We start from the raw sequence: 17042 nt of genomic DNA on the forward strand, positions 1-17042 counted from the left end.
CATGTGCGTGTGGAGTGGAGCTCCAGTAAACCACTAAGAAAAACCACACTGGTAAATTTGAGAGTGGTGGAATGGTGGGTGGATTTTTTTTTCTTTAAATTTTTATTGTTATGTTAATCACCATACATTACATCATTAGTTTTTGATGTAGTGTTCCATGTTTCATTGTTTGTGCATAACACCCAGTGCTCCATGCAGAATGTGCCCTCTTTAATATGGTGGGTGGATTTTTAAAGGTAAGAAATTTTATAGTTTGTGTGCAAGAATAGAGTACGATAGCCTGTTCCAGCTTTCATCGTGTAGATGGGCTATTGTCCCTGTTTCGCGGTTGGGGGAAGTGCGATCCAGAGGTTGAACGGTTTGTTCAAGGATGCGGGGCTGGCTGATTGAGCCTGGATTTGAATGCGTGTGTTCCACTTGCAGGTGTGCCTTTTCCTTCCTCAGTTCCAGTTCCCACACTGGAATCAGGGACCTGGACTCTGACACTGTGTAACTGTTCATTTGGGTTTACCTGCTTTTGTCCTGGCCCAGCTGCCCTCTCTTTGGGAAAGGGCTTCGAGACGATGGGAAGAGACAATCGGGGCTTTGGCAGGTTGTTCCAAACTTTAAATATTTGGAGTTCATTTCCTTCTAACGATTTACAGTGCTTGGCACCGACTCTTCATCCCCTCCCTGGCAAATAGAAAGGAAACTTGGTCTCTGTCTTAATGGGTCCTGTTGCTGGTTTAGATGAAGTTTCATTTTCATGGTCATAGATTAAGGAGCATTGCGTTAATTAAATGCACACACCGGGGTTTTGTTTTGTTATAAGAATACTGAGTAGGGGCGCCTGGCTGGCTCAGCTGTTAGAGCGTGCGACTCTTGATCTTGGGGTCGTGAGTTCGAGCCCCATGTTGGGTGTAGAGATGACTTAAAACCTTTTTAAAAAGAAAGAAAGGATACTGAGTAAAAATGTGCATGTGTGTGGACAGAGTCTGGAAGATAACAGAAACATCAGTTATGTTGGAGAGTTGGTTTTTTTACTTTATTTCATGTGTTCTTCCCACCCCTGCCCGCAATGTGTTCTTTTTATCTGGAGACCTTAGTGGATCTCGACATTCAGGACAGCACAGTGCCACAGAAGCTATGGAATGGAACGCACAAAACCACGTTGAGATGCAGAAGCTGGGTAGTTGGCAGCAAAAACCCTGATCCGTGGCAGTGTCTCAGCTGTCTGCCGTATCCAGGAGTTGACTCCTGTGTCTCTTCATAATTACGTGTCCTGTAATCAGGAGGAAGCGACCCCAAATTGAGGGACATTCTACAAAACAACTGGCCTGTCCTCTTCAAAAATGTCACAGTTAGGAAAGAACAAGTCTGAGGAACCTTTCTAGACAAAAGGAAAAGACCGAGACATGACAGCTAGGTGCACTGGGGTCCTGAACTGGATTTTAGACCAGGAAAATAAATGTAATAAAGGGCATTATTGAGACAGCTGGCTAAATTTGAGTATTGTATCAGTGTTAAATTTACCAAATTTGATAAATGTGCCGTGATTTTGTACAAGGGTGTTCTTGGGAGATGCATGGTCAAATACTTGGGAGGAAAGACTCATGCTGTCTGCAGCTTACTCTCACAGGTTCTGTAAAAATCTGTGTGTGTATGTATGTGTATGTGTACAGTTGCAAGTAATCCCTAATTCCTTATAGTTGGGTAGGATGGAATAGGTATATGTTAGTTAGAGGTGGTTTACTAGGCATGTATGTACAGAGAACTTTGGAGGCTGAAAAGAGGGACTGGTCTGTTCTGGGGTAGCCCGAAGACAGTCTTCGTAGTCACTGCGTTTAATCTGAGTGAGAGGTAGGGGTATTGTTTTCTAGACAGAGAACATCCAGAAGAAGGATTTCTGTTGCACGTGACAGCTCACTCTTGTGGCTGGAAGGTAGGGTGCATCAGAAGGTGCCAGGGGAGGGGCGCCTGGGTGGCTCAGTCGTTAAGCGTCTGCCTTCGGCTCAGGTCATGATCCCAGGGTCCTGAGATCGAGCCCCACATTGGGCTCCCTGCTCTGCGGGAAGCCTGCTTCTCCCTCTCCCACTCCCCTTGCTTGTGTTCCTGCTCTTGCTATCTCTCTGTCAAATAAATAAAATCTTTAAAAAAAAAAAAAAGATGCCAGGGGAACAAGGGTTGAGAAGTGGTCAGGGGCCACATTCTGATGGCCTTGTATGCCTTACAAAGGAGTTTGAACTTCATCGGGTGACCTTAAACTTTGGCTAGAATGGCTTAAATGACAGGAAATGCATTTTCTCCCATAATGAGAAATCTGAAGGTAGGGAGGCTCCAGGGTTGGGTAACTGAGCTCAGAGTTGGCTTCATGACCCCAGCGTTAGTTTTTGCTACAGTCATCCCTGGTGTGTGCGAGATGCCTCCTCTCCTGTCTGAGGTTGGCTGCCGTAGCTCCACTATGAAATGTGGTGAAGGAAAGGGAGATTTCTTCCTGAGCATTCCTTCCCAGTAGGAAGGAAAACCTTTTCTACATTGTCATGGCCAGCTTGCCTTTAACTCCTTTAGCTGGGATTGTGTCACCTGCAAGGAGAAGGTGCTTATGGGGGGGTGGCTTCTCCAATCAGTCCTACTCATGCAGCTGGGAAGGTGTTGCTGTTTTTTAGAGGAACCCCAGAGCAGCCACCCGAGGGGGTTGTGGGGCAGGCAGTCTTAGGGTCTGACACCGCGGAGAAGACAGTTCAGTTTTCTCAAAGGGGGTGGTGGGGGGCGGGTGGCTCTGTTTGAAACAACAACAGAAAGCCACATGCACTCATCACCCCACCACTTCTACCAGTACGATTCTTTATTTTTGGCGTGTTACTTGCCAGCCACTGCCCACATGCACACACTTCAGTTCTAATTGACGTGCCGTTTTGCATGCAATGCTAATTGCATGTTTTTACATCACATACACATTTTCCTACATTTTTACAGTCATCATAATTTAGTAGAGGTGTAATTTTTAAAAGATTTTATTTATTTTAGATAGTGAATGGGGGGAGGGGCAGAGGGAGAGGGATAGAGAGTCTTAAGCAGACCCCATGCTGAGCACGGAGCCTGACATGGGGCTCGATCTCGCAACCCTGAGGATCATGACCTGAGCCAAAATCAAGAGTTGGACACTCAACTAACTGAGCCACCCAGGTGCCAAAGATGTGTAATGTTTTCTAATATTATACAGTAATTTATCAAACCTTCTGTTACTGGATAAAAGTAATAATAACAGCTGATAATGACGGTGCACTTAACCACCCACAGGCACTGTTGAAGTGCTTTACATTTATTAATTCATTCAGTCCCCACGAAACCCTATGAGGTGTGGTGGCCAGATGGAGGACACTGAGGCACAGAAAGTCTAGGTAATTTAGAGCTAAGAAGTAGGGAGCTGGAGGCGGAGCTGGGTTCAGTTGCAGGCAGTCTGGGTCTAGAGACTAACCACTAGGCTGACCTGCCTCCGTGTATTGTTTGCCCCTGTTTCGATATCACACATGAAGCCACTCTTGTCATAGTTCTGCTGATCTTGTCCTTTGTGCATGCACGTGTGGCCAGGTGGTTGTGGGTTGAAGAAAACGTCAGTGAGGGACTAGAGATGACACTTAGGCCACATGTTAGAGAAATGGTACTTTGAGAGGGACCAGGAGGAAGAAAACGTGGTCAGTGAGGGACTAGAGATGACACTTAGGCCACATGTTAGAGAAATGGTACTTTGAGAGGGACCAGGAGGAAGAAGTTGCTTTACTTGTCATTGATTACTGGGTAGGATGATCTCTTCCGTTGACTTTTATCTTCCTTTTTGATACTTACCTGCTGGCCTCCTTTGTGTGTTTATATTCGGGAGTCAGTGTGCTGCCAGTCCTTCTGCAGGGCTGACGTTAGCCCCTTTCATGTGAGACAAGTAGCTGTTAAGTTATTTTCTTTTACTTTTAACTATTTTTAGTTTCTTTATACATCTTTATTTTCTGCAGCTTCATTTGGAGAACTCTCATTTTCTGGGGTGGGTTTTTTTTTTTAATTTACTTTTTAAAAAATAGGTAATCACTTAAGGTTAGGCTTTACTTAATTTCCCCAAATTGCTGTTCATTTAACCGATTCCCAGTTACTTTTTCACACACATGTATTCTTAAAAGCATTTTAACTTAAGTTCAGTGAAGGTTTAACTCCCCGTTGATTTCCTTTAGTTTATATATCTACATTTCTCCTCAAGCCACATGATTTAATTATTGTTTTAGAATATATGGTAACATCTAGTGGGGTTGACCCTCCTCTCACCTCTGTTTAACTTTTCCTTCTTCAGAATTTGAAAAATAAGCTTCCTTGTTTTATTTTCCCAAATGAAGTTTCAAGTCATTTTGACATTACTCTTAAGATGTGCTGGCGTTCTGGGGGTCCTCGGTGGCTCAGTTGGTTAAGTGTCTGCCTTCGGCTCAGGTCATGATCTCAGGGTCCTGGGATCGAGCCCCGCATTGGGCTCCCTGCTCAGCGGGGAGCCTACTTCTCCCTCTCCCCCTGTAGCTCCCCCTGCTTGTGCTCTCTCTCTCTCTTTCAAATAAATCACATCTTTTTAAAAAAAAATTAAAATTAAAAAAAAAACACTTTAAAAAAGATGCTAGCATTCTGTGTGGACTCCTTTAGGTTAAGATCATAGTAACGTATGATAGTTGGAAAGCTGTTGTGGTTGCTTAGTTTCTCATTTCCATTTCTGTTTAATTTCTAGATTTTGGATCATTGTTTGACTTGGAAAATGATCTTCCTGATGAGCTGATCCCCAATGGAGGAGAATTAAGCCTTTTAAACAGTGGGAACCTCGTTCCAGATGCTGCTTCCAAACATAAACAACTGTCGGAGCTACTGCGCGGAGGCAGCGGCTCTAGTATCAACCCAGGAATAGGAAATGTTAGCGCCAGCAGCCCCGTGCAGCAAGGCCTTGGCGGCCAGGCTCAGGGGCAGCCGAACAGTGCAAACATGGCCAGCTTGGGTGCCATGGGCAAGAGCCCTCTGAACCAGGGAGATTCTTCAGCCCCCAGCCTGCCCAAACAGGCAGCCAGCACCTCTGGGCCCACTCCCCCTGCTTCGCAAGCACTGAATCCGCAAGCACAAAAGCAGGTGGGGCTGGTGACCAGCAGCCCTGCCACGTCGCAGACGGGACCTGGGATCTGCATGAATGCTAACTTTAACCAGACTCACCCAGGCCTCCTCAATAGTAACTCTGGCCATAGTTTAATGAACCAGGCCCAGCAAGGACAGGCGCAAGTCATGAATGGTTCTCTTGGGGCCGCTGGCAGAGGAAGGGGAGCTGGGATGCCGTACCCTGCTCCAGCCATGCAGGGGGCCACAAGCAGTGTGCTAGCCGAGACGTTAACACAGGTTTCTCCGCAAATGGCCAGTCACGCTGGACTGAACACGGCGCAGGCAGGAGGCATGACCAAGGTAAGTGAGCTTAAGTGCTTTGAATGCTTCCTGTAAGCGGGGGTGGGGAGCTTTTCCTTCTAAGCAAGCAGCACAGTGAAGCGGGACGATGTGGCACGTTCCTGTCCTCCTCCAGTCTTTCTTCCTGCCCCTCTGATTTGGAAGAGGGAGGTTTGGTATCTGGAACCCAGAAGATCTCTGCCCATCCTGAAAGTGGGCACTCTTAAGCCAGCAGTAGAATAGCCTGCACATCAGGCAGTTGCGAACATAGGGGATGTGTTTGGACTGATGGCCAGTTTTCAGCCTCTGAGGAAAATGGTGGAAATAGGACCACGTAGTTGAAAGAGGCAACTTCCGGCGGGGAATCTGCTTTCTGTTGCATCACTGAATCTGGTGAAGGCTGCTGACCCTCTCCTTTACCAGCTGACCAAGTTCTTCCTCCGTATACCTTTTCCTTTTTATGTTCACCTGGTGAGGTGTCTTGCCACAGTCTCTGTTTTACCAAGAAGCTGGTCCACAAGCTGCCACGGTTCACAGCGGGTGAGGTGGCAGAGCCAGGGGCAGTGCAGGCCCTCGGGTCACAGAAGGACCTCTGCAGCAGTGGTTCCCAGAGCGAGGTCCGTGGGCCGGCAGCGCAGCACCAGGGACTTGTTAGAAGTGCAGAGCTACTGGACTCAGAACCTGGGGGGCCCTTTGGAGCCTCTAGGTGGCTTTGAGGTCTGTGCAGGTTGAGAGCACTGTTTTGGGTTTCAGCCACCAGTCCTGCAGCTGGCGTGTAGAGTAGGAGCTGAACGTGGAGGACAGGGAAGGCAGATGCCATGGTAGAGGGGGACAACTGGAAAGCTGGAAGCTGACAAGCGGCGTGCAGGCAAATTCCCAGAGAGGGAGCAGACACCATGGCAGCTCTGAGACAAGGCTCCTTGGTGGCAGCCACTGGAGCACCTGTTGCAGGCAGTATTTATAACAGCAAGTTCTAGAACAGTAGAACAGTTTGTGCTATTTCTTGAATTTGATTAGTCCAAATGAAGGAAAAGGACAGGTAAGAGTAGCAGTTTCCCCACAAAGCTGTTGCGGGCACTAAGGGACGCAGATGAAGCCTGGGACGGTCTTAGGTAAAGAGATAATTTCTTTTTTTTTAACTTAAATAAAAATGAAGTACAGTTGAATCTTGAACAACACAAGTTTGAACTACACGAGTTTCCTTATACATGGGGTGGATTTTTTTGTTTTTTGGTAAGTACAGTACTGTAAATGTGTTTTCCTTATGATTTTCTTAATGTTTTCTTTTCTGTATTTTTATTGTAAGAAAACAATATATAATACATATACAAAAAATGTGCTAATCAACTGTTTATGTTTTGGTAAGGCTTCCGGGCAATAGTAGGCTATTCGTTACTAAATTTTTTTAGGAAGTCACAATTTTTATGCCGATTTTCCACTGGGCAGGGGTCAGGGCTTCAAACCCCCACATTGTTCAGCAGTCAACTGTAATTCCAACATTAAAATTGGCATTTATCTCTTTTGAAGTGTTGTTAAAGGGGAGGGAATGTGAACTTAAATTTTAGTTGTCCCTGGCGTTTGCAGAGGGGTCTGTGTATGCACATGCCTTCCAGAGGTAGGTTGAGAAGAGATTACTGTGGGTTTAGGGCTCATGGTCAGCCTGATGTTTGCTCTTTCCCAATTCACTCATCAATCCATGCTACCCCCTTACAAAAAAACTTAATTTGGAGAATTTCAGTCCTGTGCAAAAGTAGACATAGTAGTTTAATGCAAGGGTTCTCAAACTTTTTGGTCTTAGGATTGTTAGGCCCAACTGTTGAGGGCCCCAAGGAAATTTCTTTAAAATGTGGATTATATCTATCAATATTTGCCACATTAAATACTGAAACAGAATTTTGAAAACCAGGCACACATTCTTTTAGCCATTAAGCACGGTGATACCACAGGTCCCAGAGCTTCTGGAAAGTGCCTCTGTGTTTTTGTGAGAGAATGAGAGTGTCTTAGTATTTTATGAAAATAGTTTTGACATCATGACCCCCTCCCCACCCCGAAGGTATCTGGGCTCCTTGATTATACTTAGTGAGCCATTGATAATGTGTATTCCTAAAAGTTAGACAGGGTAGACCTAAACCCAGTGCCATTCTCACATGTAAATAAATGAATGATTTCTTGTCATCAAGGTCTACTAGATAACTCAAATTTCCAGTGGCCTCATGTGTCCCAATCTGTTTTTACGGGGGGTTTTTTCCCCCCTCCAAATTGGAATAACTATATTCAGTGGATATGGCTTTTAAGAATCTGTTAGTCTCTAGGATCCTTACAATTCATTTGTTGAAGAATCTGGTTGTTTTGTTTGTTTTGTTTATTGGTTCTGGCAGGTTTCCTGCAGTCTGGGCTCTGTTGGTGTGTCTCTCATTTATGCTCCTGGCTGCCCAGGGCTTTCATTCCTTTGTACAGAGTGATCTCTCTTTCAGACAACACTTGGCGAGTGCTCACTGTTGTGGGGACAGTCATCTCTGCTCCCCGTAGGTACCCCAAAGAGGCTGATGGTAAAGGAAGGACAGGGACTGGTGTTTTTTGGAAGGGTTGTTGTGGCTTTTGGGTGGGACAAAAGAACTAATAGTGATGGGCAAATAGTAAGAGCAAGAGACAAGTTCGTTTTAAGCCAGGTAAGATTTTAAGATGCACAGGAGGGAAAAGAAACTTTTTTAAAAGATAATTTTGTTTAAAAAATTATCATCACAAAGGAAATGCAGATTGCCTATAAAATAATTCAAATAATAAAAAAGAGCAGCCTCATTTCTTACAGATGACCACTTATTTTTTTTCCCTCGTTTATTTTTTGTTTTTGTTCTGTTCTCTTTTTTTTAAGTAGGCTCATTGCCCAGTGTGGAGCCCATTGCAGGGCTTGAACTCAAGACCCCGAGATTAAGACCTGATTGAGCTGAGATCAAGAGTCAGATACTTAACTGACTGAGCTGCCCAGGCACCCCCAGATAACCACTCTCTACAAATATGTTCATAAGAAATGGAACCAAACTACATTAGCACCTTGCTGTTTTATGTAACGGTATATACACTACTTGCCTTTCCTTAGCAGTGCACACAGATTTCCCTTGTTTTCATCAAGTAGCTGGCAAAGTATTCCATTAAAGGATGCACCATAATTTATTGATCTCCTCTAATGATGAACATTTGGATTGCTTTTGATTTTTCATTAGTACAGCTGCAATGAATGTATTTTTTTGTATAGGCATATCCACATGCATCATGGGATAGATTCTGTGAGGTTATTAGGTCAAAGCCTTTGTTAAAAGTTTTGTTTCTAGAAAGTAATCCTGTACATGGTTTAATAACAAACCACAAAAAAAAAAAAAGTAAAAAGGCACCACGAGTAAGAACTGAAAAATTAATCTCCCTTAACTCTTGACCTTTGGCTCTCCCAAATTCTCTCACCAAAGACAACTATTTCTTACCTATCCTGTTGGGGATGATCTGTGCATAGAGAGGTGAGTGTGTGTACGTGTATCTGCCCTAAACATAAAGAGTAGTATAGTATAACATCTCTCTCTCTGCCCCTCCTTATATGTATGTTGGTATACATATACCTCCTTCTTGCCACTTTAATGTAAGTTGGAAGTTCTGTGTTAGGCAGAGTTCAGTCCTTCTTACTGGGTTTGATATGGTAGTAGTCCCCAATTTGGGTATATCTTAATTTATATGACTAGTGCCCTAATGGCTGTACATTTAGGTTATTTCCAGTGTTTTGCTGATGTAACAATTTTGATAATTCATCTTTCTACAGCTGAGTGTATCTGCTAGATAAATTCTTGGTAGTGGGGCAACCCTGTCATGACCTCTCTGACTCTGGAGAGCTTTTTATGTGTCCTTGCTTAATAAAACTCACCCCCTCCCAAATCTTGGTAGTGAAACTTCTGTATTAAAGGCTACTGACATTTTTGATAAGCATAGCTGTTGTCAAATACTCTCCATAAACATTGTGCATTACACCCTCACCAAAAGCGAATGACTCCCTGTCACTCCCCACCCCCCCATCCCCTGATTCTTACCAACACTGATAGCATACTTTTGCTGATTTGCCATTCTCTTAGGCAAAAATGTCTTTTCATGAATTCATGGGCATTTATATTGTACTATTCGTGTCCTCTGCTAGTTTTTCTGTTGTGTTTCCTTTTTTTCTTGTTGTTTTGAATATTTTTTATATTGAAAGTTAAAACCTTTATTAAATGTAAGCTTTTTCCCCCTCTTTTTTTTATTTGCTGAAGTCTGTTTTACCAGGAGTATGGCTACTTGGGTTTACAGTTTGATAGTTCTGTGTTTTTACCAAGTGGATGTTTTCAGTTTTTATAGAAACAGATTTATCCATTTTTTCTTTTACGGCTTTTGGGTTTTTTGTTATGTTTAGGAATGCTTTCTGTATTCCAAAATTATGAAATATTTTTCTGTATTTTTTTCTCCTTATATCTTGGATATTTAGCTCAGAATTGATTTTGGCCAGAGTGAGATACAGAGATCTAGCTGTATATTTTTTTCCAAATGGTAGTCGTCATCCCAGTGCCATTTATTTAGACTGCTGATCCAGCTTTTTTCCCCACTAATGTAACATACCATTTTGGTTAGATTTTACTCAGTTTTCACATATACAAGGTTTGGGTCTAATTCTGGACTCTTTGTTTGTTTCACTGATCTTTGCTTATCCTGTGCCAGAAACTTAACTGTACTACCTATATAATTTCAGTACATGATGGAGGTAGTTGCTCTTCATTCTTTTTCAAGAATCCAGTATTTTCTTGGCCGTCCTTATAAGATACTCTTCTAGATGGGTCATTCTCAACCGTATCTGCACATCAGAATTACCTGGGGAGATTTTTTAAAAATGCAATGCCTGAACCCCACTGCAGACCAATTAAGTTAGATTCTCTGGGGTGTGGTATGAGCATTGATATGGTTCACAGTTCCTCATATGATTTTCATGGCAGCCAGGGTTGAGAACTACTGTTTCAAGTAAACTTTAGAACTGTCTTTCAAATTCTTAAAAACAAACAAAAGTCTTAGAATTTGATTGGGATTGTATTGAACTTTATAAATCATTTAAGAAGGAATTTGGTATTTTAATAGTTTTGTGGCTTCATGAGTCATCTTATTCTAAACTTACAAGTTATGTCTTTTCATGGAGTCTTATGTTGCTCAGAAGCATAGTATAGTTTTCTTTATATAGATAATACACCTTTCTTAATTAAGTTTATTTCTGCATGATTCAGTGGGTTTATTGCTGTTGGGATGAGTTATTCTCTTTCACTACATGATTACTGTTAGTACAGGAAAGATGGTAACATATATATATGTTACTTTGATAATCCTGGCCACTTTATGGGAATTCTCTTATTTATTCTAATACTTTTTCAGGTGATTGTCTTGGGTTTTCCTGGTAGACAGTCATCTTTGCATTTCTGATACTTTCATCTTCTTCTTGCCAGTATTTCTACCAGTGTTTATGTTCTTGGACTTCCCTGTCTTTTATCTGACTTAAATTAGAGGTGTATCTAGTATTTTATTATTATGTATGATGTGAGCTTTGGTTTGCAGCCATTTTAAATTGGAGCATAATCTAATCCTCATTTATTAGTTGTTGGATTTTATTAAATTCTTTTTTAACGTCTAAGATTATCCTGTGATTTTTCTCTTCTGTTTTATTTATGTGACATATTTCCTCAGTAGGTTTCCTAATAACAAATCGAACCCTCTCTGTAATTGTGAAGTTAAAAGCTAATGTAATGCTGAATTTTATTTGCTAGTGTTTCATTTAGAAACTAATCAGTAGTGAGATTGACCCATAGTTCTGTTTTGTGTTTTGTCAGGTTTTGATATGGTGTTCTGTAACTGGGTCAGTATGAGTTTGGAAACCTTTCACATCTCTTCTCTGGAAAGGTTTAGCATTTGAATGATCTGTTTCTTGAAGAATTGAGAGATACGACCTGTACAACTGTATGGGCCTGAAGCTTTTTTTCTCTAGGGGGTGACTGAAGATCTTTGACAGCACTCGTATTTTCTGTAGATCCTGGACCTTTTAGACACTTGATGTCTTTGGTCAATATATTTTTCTTTAAGAAAAGTCTAACTTTGGGGCACCTGGATGGCTCAGTTGGTTAAGGGTCTGCCTTTGGCTCAGGTCATGACCGAACCCCACATCGGGCTCCCTGCCCAGTGGGGAGTCTGCTTCTCCCTCTGCTGCTCCCCCTCCTTGTGTGTGCGCTCTCTCTTCAAATAAAATCTTTAAAAAATATAATAAAGAAAAGTCTAAGTTTACTTTCATTTTGAGGAAAACTCAAAAACTTTTTAACTTTTAGGGGCACCTGGGTGGCTCAGTTGGTTAAATGTTTGCCTTCGGCTCAGGTCATGATCTCAGGGTCCTAGGATCAAGTCCCACATCAGGCTCTCTGTTCAGCGGGGAGCCTGCTTCTCCCTCTCCCTCTCCCTGCTGCTCTGCCTATTTGTGCTCTCTCTGCCAAATAAATAAGTAAAAAAATCTTTAAAAAAATATTTAACTTTTATTCCCCATAAAACTGTATGAAGTGGGTAGTATATACTATTTCCATGTCACAGATTAAGAAATGGAAGAACACAGGGGCACCTGGGTGGCTCAATCGTTGAGCGTCTGCCTTCAGCTCAGGTCATGGTCCCAGGGTCCTGGGATCGAGGCTGCATCGGGCTCCCTGCTCAGCAGGAAGCCTGCTGCTTCCACTCCCCCTGCTTGTGTTCCCTCTCTCGCTGTGTCTCTCTCTGTCAAATAAATAAAATCTTTAAAAAAAAAAAAAAAAAAAGGAAGAAAGAGTGGAGAGAATGAAGGAAAGTTGACTAATTTAGCACAGTGGCAGAACCAGGATTGGATCCCATGCAGTCTGGCTAAGGGTCTCTTCATCACTGACCTGTGCAGTCTGTTCTTGGGTCAATTTTATAATTTATATCTTAATAGAAATTCTTTTGGGGGCACCTGGGTATCACAGTCAGTTAAGCATCTGACTCTAGGTTTTGGCTTGGATTGTGATCTCAGGATCATGAGATCAAGCCCCACCCACATCGGGCCCTGTGCTCAGCCTCAGAGTCTCCTTGACTCTTCTCTCTCTCTGCCCCTTCCCCGTTCTTGCACACTCGCTTGCTCTCTGTGTCTCTCTCTCTCATATAAAGAAATCTTTAAAGAAAATAGAAATTCTTTTCATCCAGCCTTAGAGCTCACAGCTCTAAGCACATTAGCTTAGAGTCATGCAAAATTTTTTATTATAATTTTAGGCTTTCTCGATGTTTGTGATTATTTCTGCTTTCTTATTCCTAATTTTGTGGCTCTTAAAGAAAATATTTAAAATAGAAAATATAAGCTATTTCAACAACATAGCAATAATGTTAACAAGGCACAGTATGACTTAAGAAAAAAAAGGAAACAGTCTCAACTTCAACAGTGGCAGAACCTGGTACGTTATCTCTTTGGTAGCATGTTCTAGTTTTCCACTGAAAATATCCCAAATGCTTGTCTTTTAGAAGGAAAGCAAAAAAGATAAATTCAAGTGGGAATTGGAAGCTGTACACTTTAGTCTCCCGGCTATAGGTGTTGAGAGTTGTTGCTCTGCATAGAGAAGGTTGCGGAGGAAAGTCAGCAGCTGATAGAGGATGGTGTTGTGATATGTGTTGCCAAGGGTCCAGAATCTCTCTAATTCTAAGGTTGATAAAAATGTGCTTTTGCGACCCTAGAAATCCTATTAGTCCTTTCTTAGAAGTAACAAATTTGAAAGGGACCAAAGTAGTTTGTATGGTAAATCATCTTCACAGGGGGTTAGATGAGGGCTTATTTTTTTTTTAAATAACATTTTTGGAATATTCTTCTCTTTTGGAAAGTGGTCAAAAAAACATAGAGTTTACTTTTGCCTAGAGCTCTCTCTAAGGGGTAAAGGCTTTGATTTAGATGAAGACCCCTTGGACCCAGTCAACCATCATTTTGGTCAGATGCGAGGAAGGAGTGATTCTCAGACTTGAGCATCCAGCAGAATCACTGTAGGCTTGTTAACGCAGAATCCTGGACCCCTCCCCAGAGTTTCTGATTCAGTGGCCTTGGGGTGGGACCTAAGAATTTGCTTTTTTTTGCCAGCTCCCATGTGAGCAACCATGTAGTTGTGCTGATCCATGACCACCCTCTGAGAACCTAAAGGAATGAATTAGGAGAATATAGTGTGTAAAGAATTAGTAGAGCCAAGTTGGCTATTAAAGGAATGAATGACTCATCCACCTTCTCTGTTTTTGAATGATAATAAGATATTTCTAATATTTAATAGCAAGAGAAATAATACTGTACATTTGTCTGATACTTTTCTTGTTTTCATGTAATCTGATCCTTTCATCTGATCCTTGAACTAATGCAAAGAAAATAAGGGAATTTTAAGTAAATCCTAAATTGGCCTTTTATTTATAGTCACAGTGAAAATTAGTGGTCAGTTTATGGAATGAGAAGATTGAGAGCTTTGAATGCAGCGTGCCATGGGTTGCGTGTAGCTCCGATAGGCACCAGTTTTGGGGAAAAATGTTAAGCCAGCTCAGTAATCAAATCCATGATCTTAATGGAAGGTACTCACAGCTGTGCCTAATTTCCCATGGTAATTATCCATGAATTTGGGGCACCTGGGTGGCTCAGTCCGTTAAGCATCTGCCTTGGTTCAGGTCATGATCCCAGCGTCCCCGCATACTGACTCCCTGCTCAGTGGGAAGGTCTGCTTCTCCCTCTCTGTCTGCCCCCCCCCCCACGTACACTGTCTCCCTCTCTCAAATAAAATCTTAAAAAAAATTATCCATGAATTTACTTATTTTTCAAACCTTTTAATTAAATGAGATTGTATATGTATAGTAAATGGCTTGGCTACAGGTAGTACTTGACCTTCTTCCTCTTCCTCCTCCTTTTTTCTTCCTCTTCATAGTAGCAGTGCAGCCACCGCCACTGTGTTCCCCAGATTCAGTACAGGGCTCTGCTTAAGAGCCAAGCCAGAGCTCTGCAGGAAGCTCTCGTTCAGACCCAGACTCTGCTAATTATCAGCTGTGGGGAAAATTATGTAACCACTCTGGGTCTTAGTTTTTTGTCTTTTAAATGAGGATAATAATAGTACCTGCCTTTGAGAATTGTGTAGATTAAAGGGGGGTGATGATAATAATATTTGTCCCGGAGAGTTGTTGTGCTGATTGAATGAGGTAGTGTGCACATCATTCTTAGCACGGTGCCTGAAAACTTTCAGAGAAGATCGATAAGGTGGCTTGTGCTGTCTTATAGAAAGGATTTGAGATAACCACAGAACATTTGAAGTGATAATGAGACTACTTTTCTAATGTTTTCAGAGAATATTTTCTTTTTTTTTTTTTTTAAGATTTTATTTATTTTTTGACAGAGCGCAAGAGAGGGAATACAAGCAGGGGGAGTGGGAGAGGAAGAAGCAGGCTTCCCGCCGAGCAGGGAGCCCGATGCAGGGCTCCATCCCAGGACCCTGGGATCATGACCTGAGCTGAAGGCAGACGCTTAACGACTGAGCCACCCAGGCGCCCCTGGGGAATATTTTCTAATAATGGAAATAGTTGCTGTTTACTGTACAAAATTTTGAAAGTCTAGAGAAGAAAATACTGTTCATGAGGATGCTATCACTTAGTTCAAAATTAGTGTTACTTTTTTGATGTCTTCCTTACCAGTCTTTTATCTATAATTATGTATCTCTTTTTAAAGTCAAAGTGGGAGTCATATTTCTTTTTTTATAGTTAACTTTGTGACTGATTATGTTCTTTTAGACAAACTGAATGTTTTGCATGATAGCAACATTGAATACTTTGATTAGGTAAGTCTCCCAGGTGACTATTTTGAAGAGTAATACTTGTAAGGAAACCCAGTCAACCTTGTTACTTTCCAACTAAAGGTCAACTGTTAGGATCTGGAGTTAAAGACCTACGAATTTTTAAATGCTATATTGTTTTATTATTTTTGGAAATGCAATGTACATAGTGTGAAATGCACAGGTCTTAAGTGTTAATTTGATGCATTTGTCAAAACTCAAGGGGGTGTAGCCCATATCCCTGTCAAGATGTAGGGTGTTTCCATTATCCCAGAAAGTTCCTTTGTATTTCTCTCTTCTCCTGTCCTTCCACCCCACTCCTGCAGTCACTACTGATTTCTTTCACCTTGTACCTGTTCTCAGACTTTGTATAAATAGAATCCTATGGCATGGACTTTTATCACAAAGCTTCTTTTCCTCATGGTGTGTTTTTGAGCTTCATCCATGTAATTCCTGAGTTTGGTTCTTTTTATTACCAAATAGTATTCCATTGTGTGAGTACACCGTGATTTGCTTATCCAGTCTCCTATTCATGCAGGTTGTGGTGGTTTCCAGTTTGGAGCCATTAAGAATAAAGCTTCTGTGAACATTTTTGTGTAAGTCTTTGTGTGGACATAAATTTTCATTTCTCTTGGATAAATAACTAGGAATGGAATTGACTGGATAAGGAGGGGTCTGTTTCTAGACTCTCTAGTCCAGGAGTCAGCAAGCTACAACCCAGGGGCCAGATCTGGCCTGTGGACTATTTTTATATGGCCCACAACCTAAGAATGGCTTTTATATTTTTAAAGGATTGGTTAAAAAATACACTAAAAAACAAACTAATGAGGGGCACCTGGGTGGCTCAGTCATCAAGCGTCTGCCTTCGGCTCAGGTCAAGGTCCCAGGGTCCTGGGATCGAGCCCCGCATCAGGCTCCCTGCTCCACGGAAAGCCTGCTTCTCCCACTCCCCCTGCTTGTGTTCCCTCTCTCGCTGTCTCTCTCTCTCTCTCTCTCTCTCAAATAAAAAAAAAAATCTTAAAAACAAATAAATGAATGAGGGATGGAAACCATAGGTTGCCTGCTAAGACTAAAATCTTTAGTAACGTTTCCTTTGCAGAAGAACTCTCCCACCCCTGTTCTGGTCTATTTCATTGATCTGTCTGTTCATTTCTTTAGGTTTCCGGTAAGTATTAAAATCAGGTTGCTTAGTTTCTCATTTTCATTTCTATTCATTTTCTAGGTTTTATATCATTGGTTGACTTGTTTGTTGCTAATATGGAGAAATATAACTTGACTTTTCTGTATTAATGTTGTATCTTATAACCTTGCTAAACTCAGTTATTGGTTCTGTTATTTATTTGGTAGATGCCTTAAAATTTTCTAAGTCATGTTGTCTTTGAATAGAGAGTTTATTTCTTCCACTCTTGTTTTTCTGTCTTTATTGCTCTGCCTGAGATCTCCAATACAGTGTTTCATGAAAGTGGTGTAAGCACATGTGTTGTTATTCTTGACCTGTAGAGGAAAGCATCCTGCCACTATTAAGTGTAGTGTTAGTTGGAGGCTTTTTAGGATTTCCTTGACTAAGAAAGGCCCCTGCTGTTCCTACTTTGCTGAGTCTTTTGATCATAAATGATTGCTGAACTTCATCAGATACTTCTTCTGCATCTGTTGAGATAATCATAGACATTTTCTTTATTAATGTGGTGAAGTACATCTTTCTGAATGTTGAACCAGCCTTACATTCCTGGGATAACTTCCCTT

The 17042-nt window shown here is 41.8% G+C and overlaps 1 protein-coding gene across 4 annotated transcripts in view; it reads left to right on the forward strand.

Annotated features, from left to right (window-relative positions):
- CREBBP (CREB binding protein) overlaps window positions 1-17042 on the forward strand; it is a 121165-nt gene that overhangs the window by 18528 nt on the left and 85595 nt on the right. For all 4 annotated transcript variants that reach the window (XM_025859064.2, XM_025859065.2, XM_073899597.1 and 1 more), the window contains exon 2: window positions 4736-5448. In XM_025859064.2, coding sequence (XP_025714849.1) covers window positions 4736-5448 — 713 coding nt within the window. The remainder of the gene's footprint in view (window positions 1-4735; window positions 5449-17042) is intronic.

Source organism: Callorhinus ursinus, unplaced genomic scaffold (assembly GCF_003265705.2).
Source record: "Callorhinus ursinus isolate GAN/ISIS: 27379988/994484 unplaced genomic scaffold, GSC_fseal_2.0 scaffold13, whole genome shotgun sequence".
NCBI classification, from domain to species: domain Eukaryota; kingdom Metazoa; phylum Chordata; class Mammalia; order Carnivora; family Otariidae; genus Callorhinus; species Callorhinus ursinus.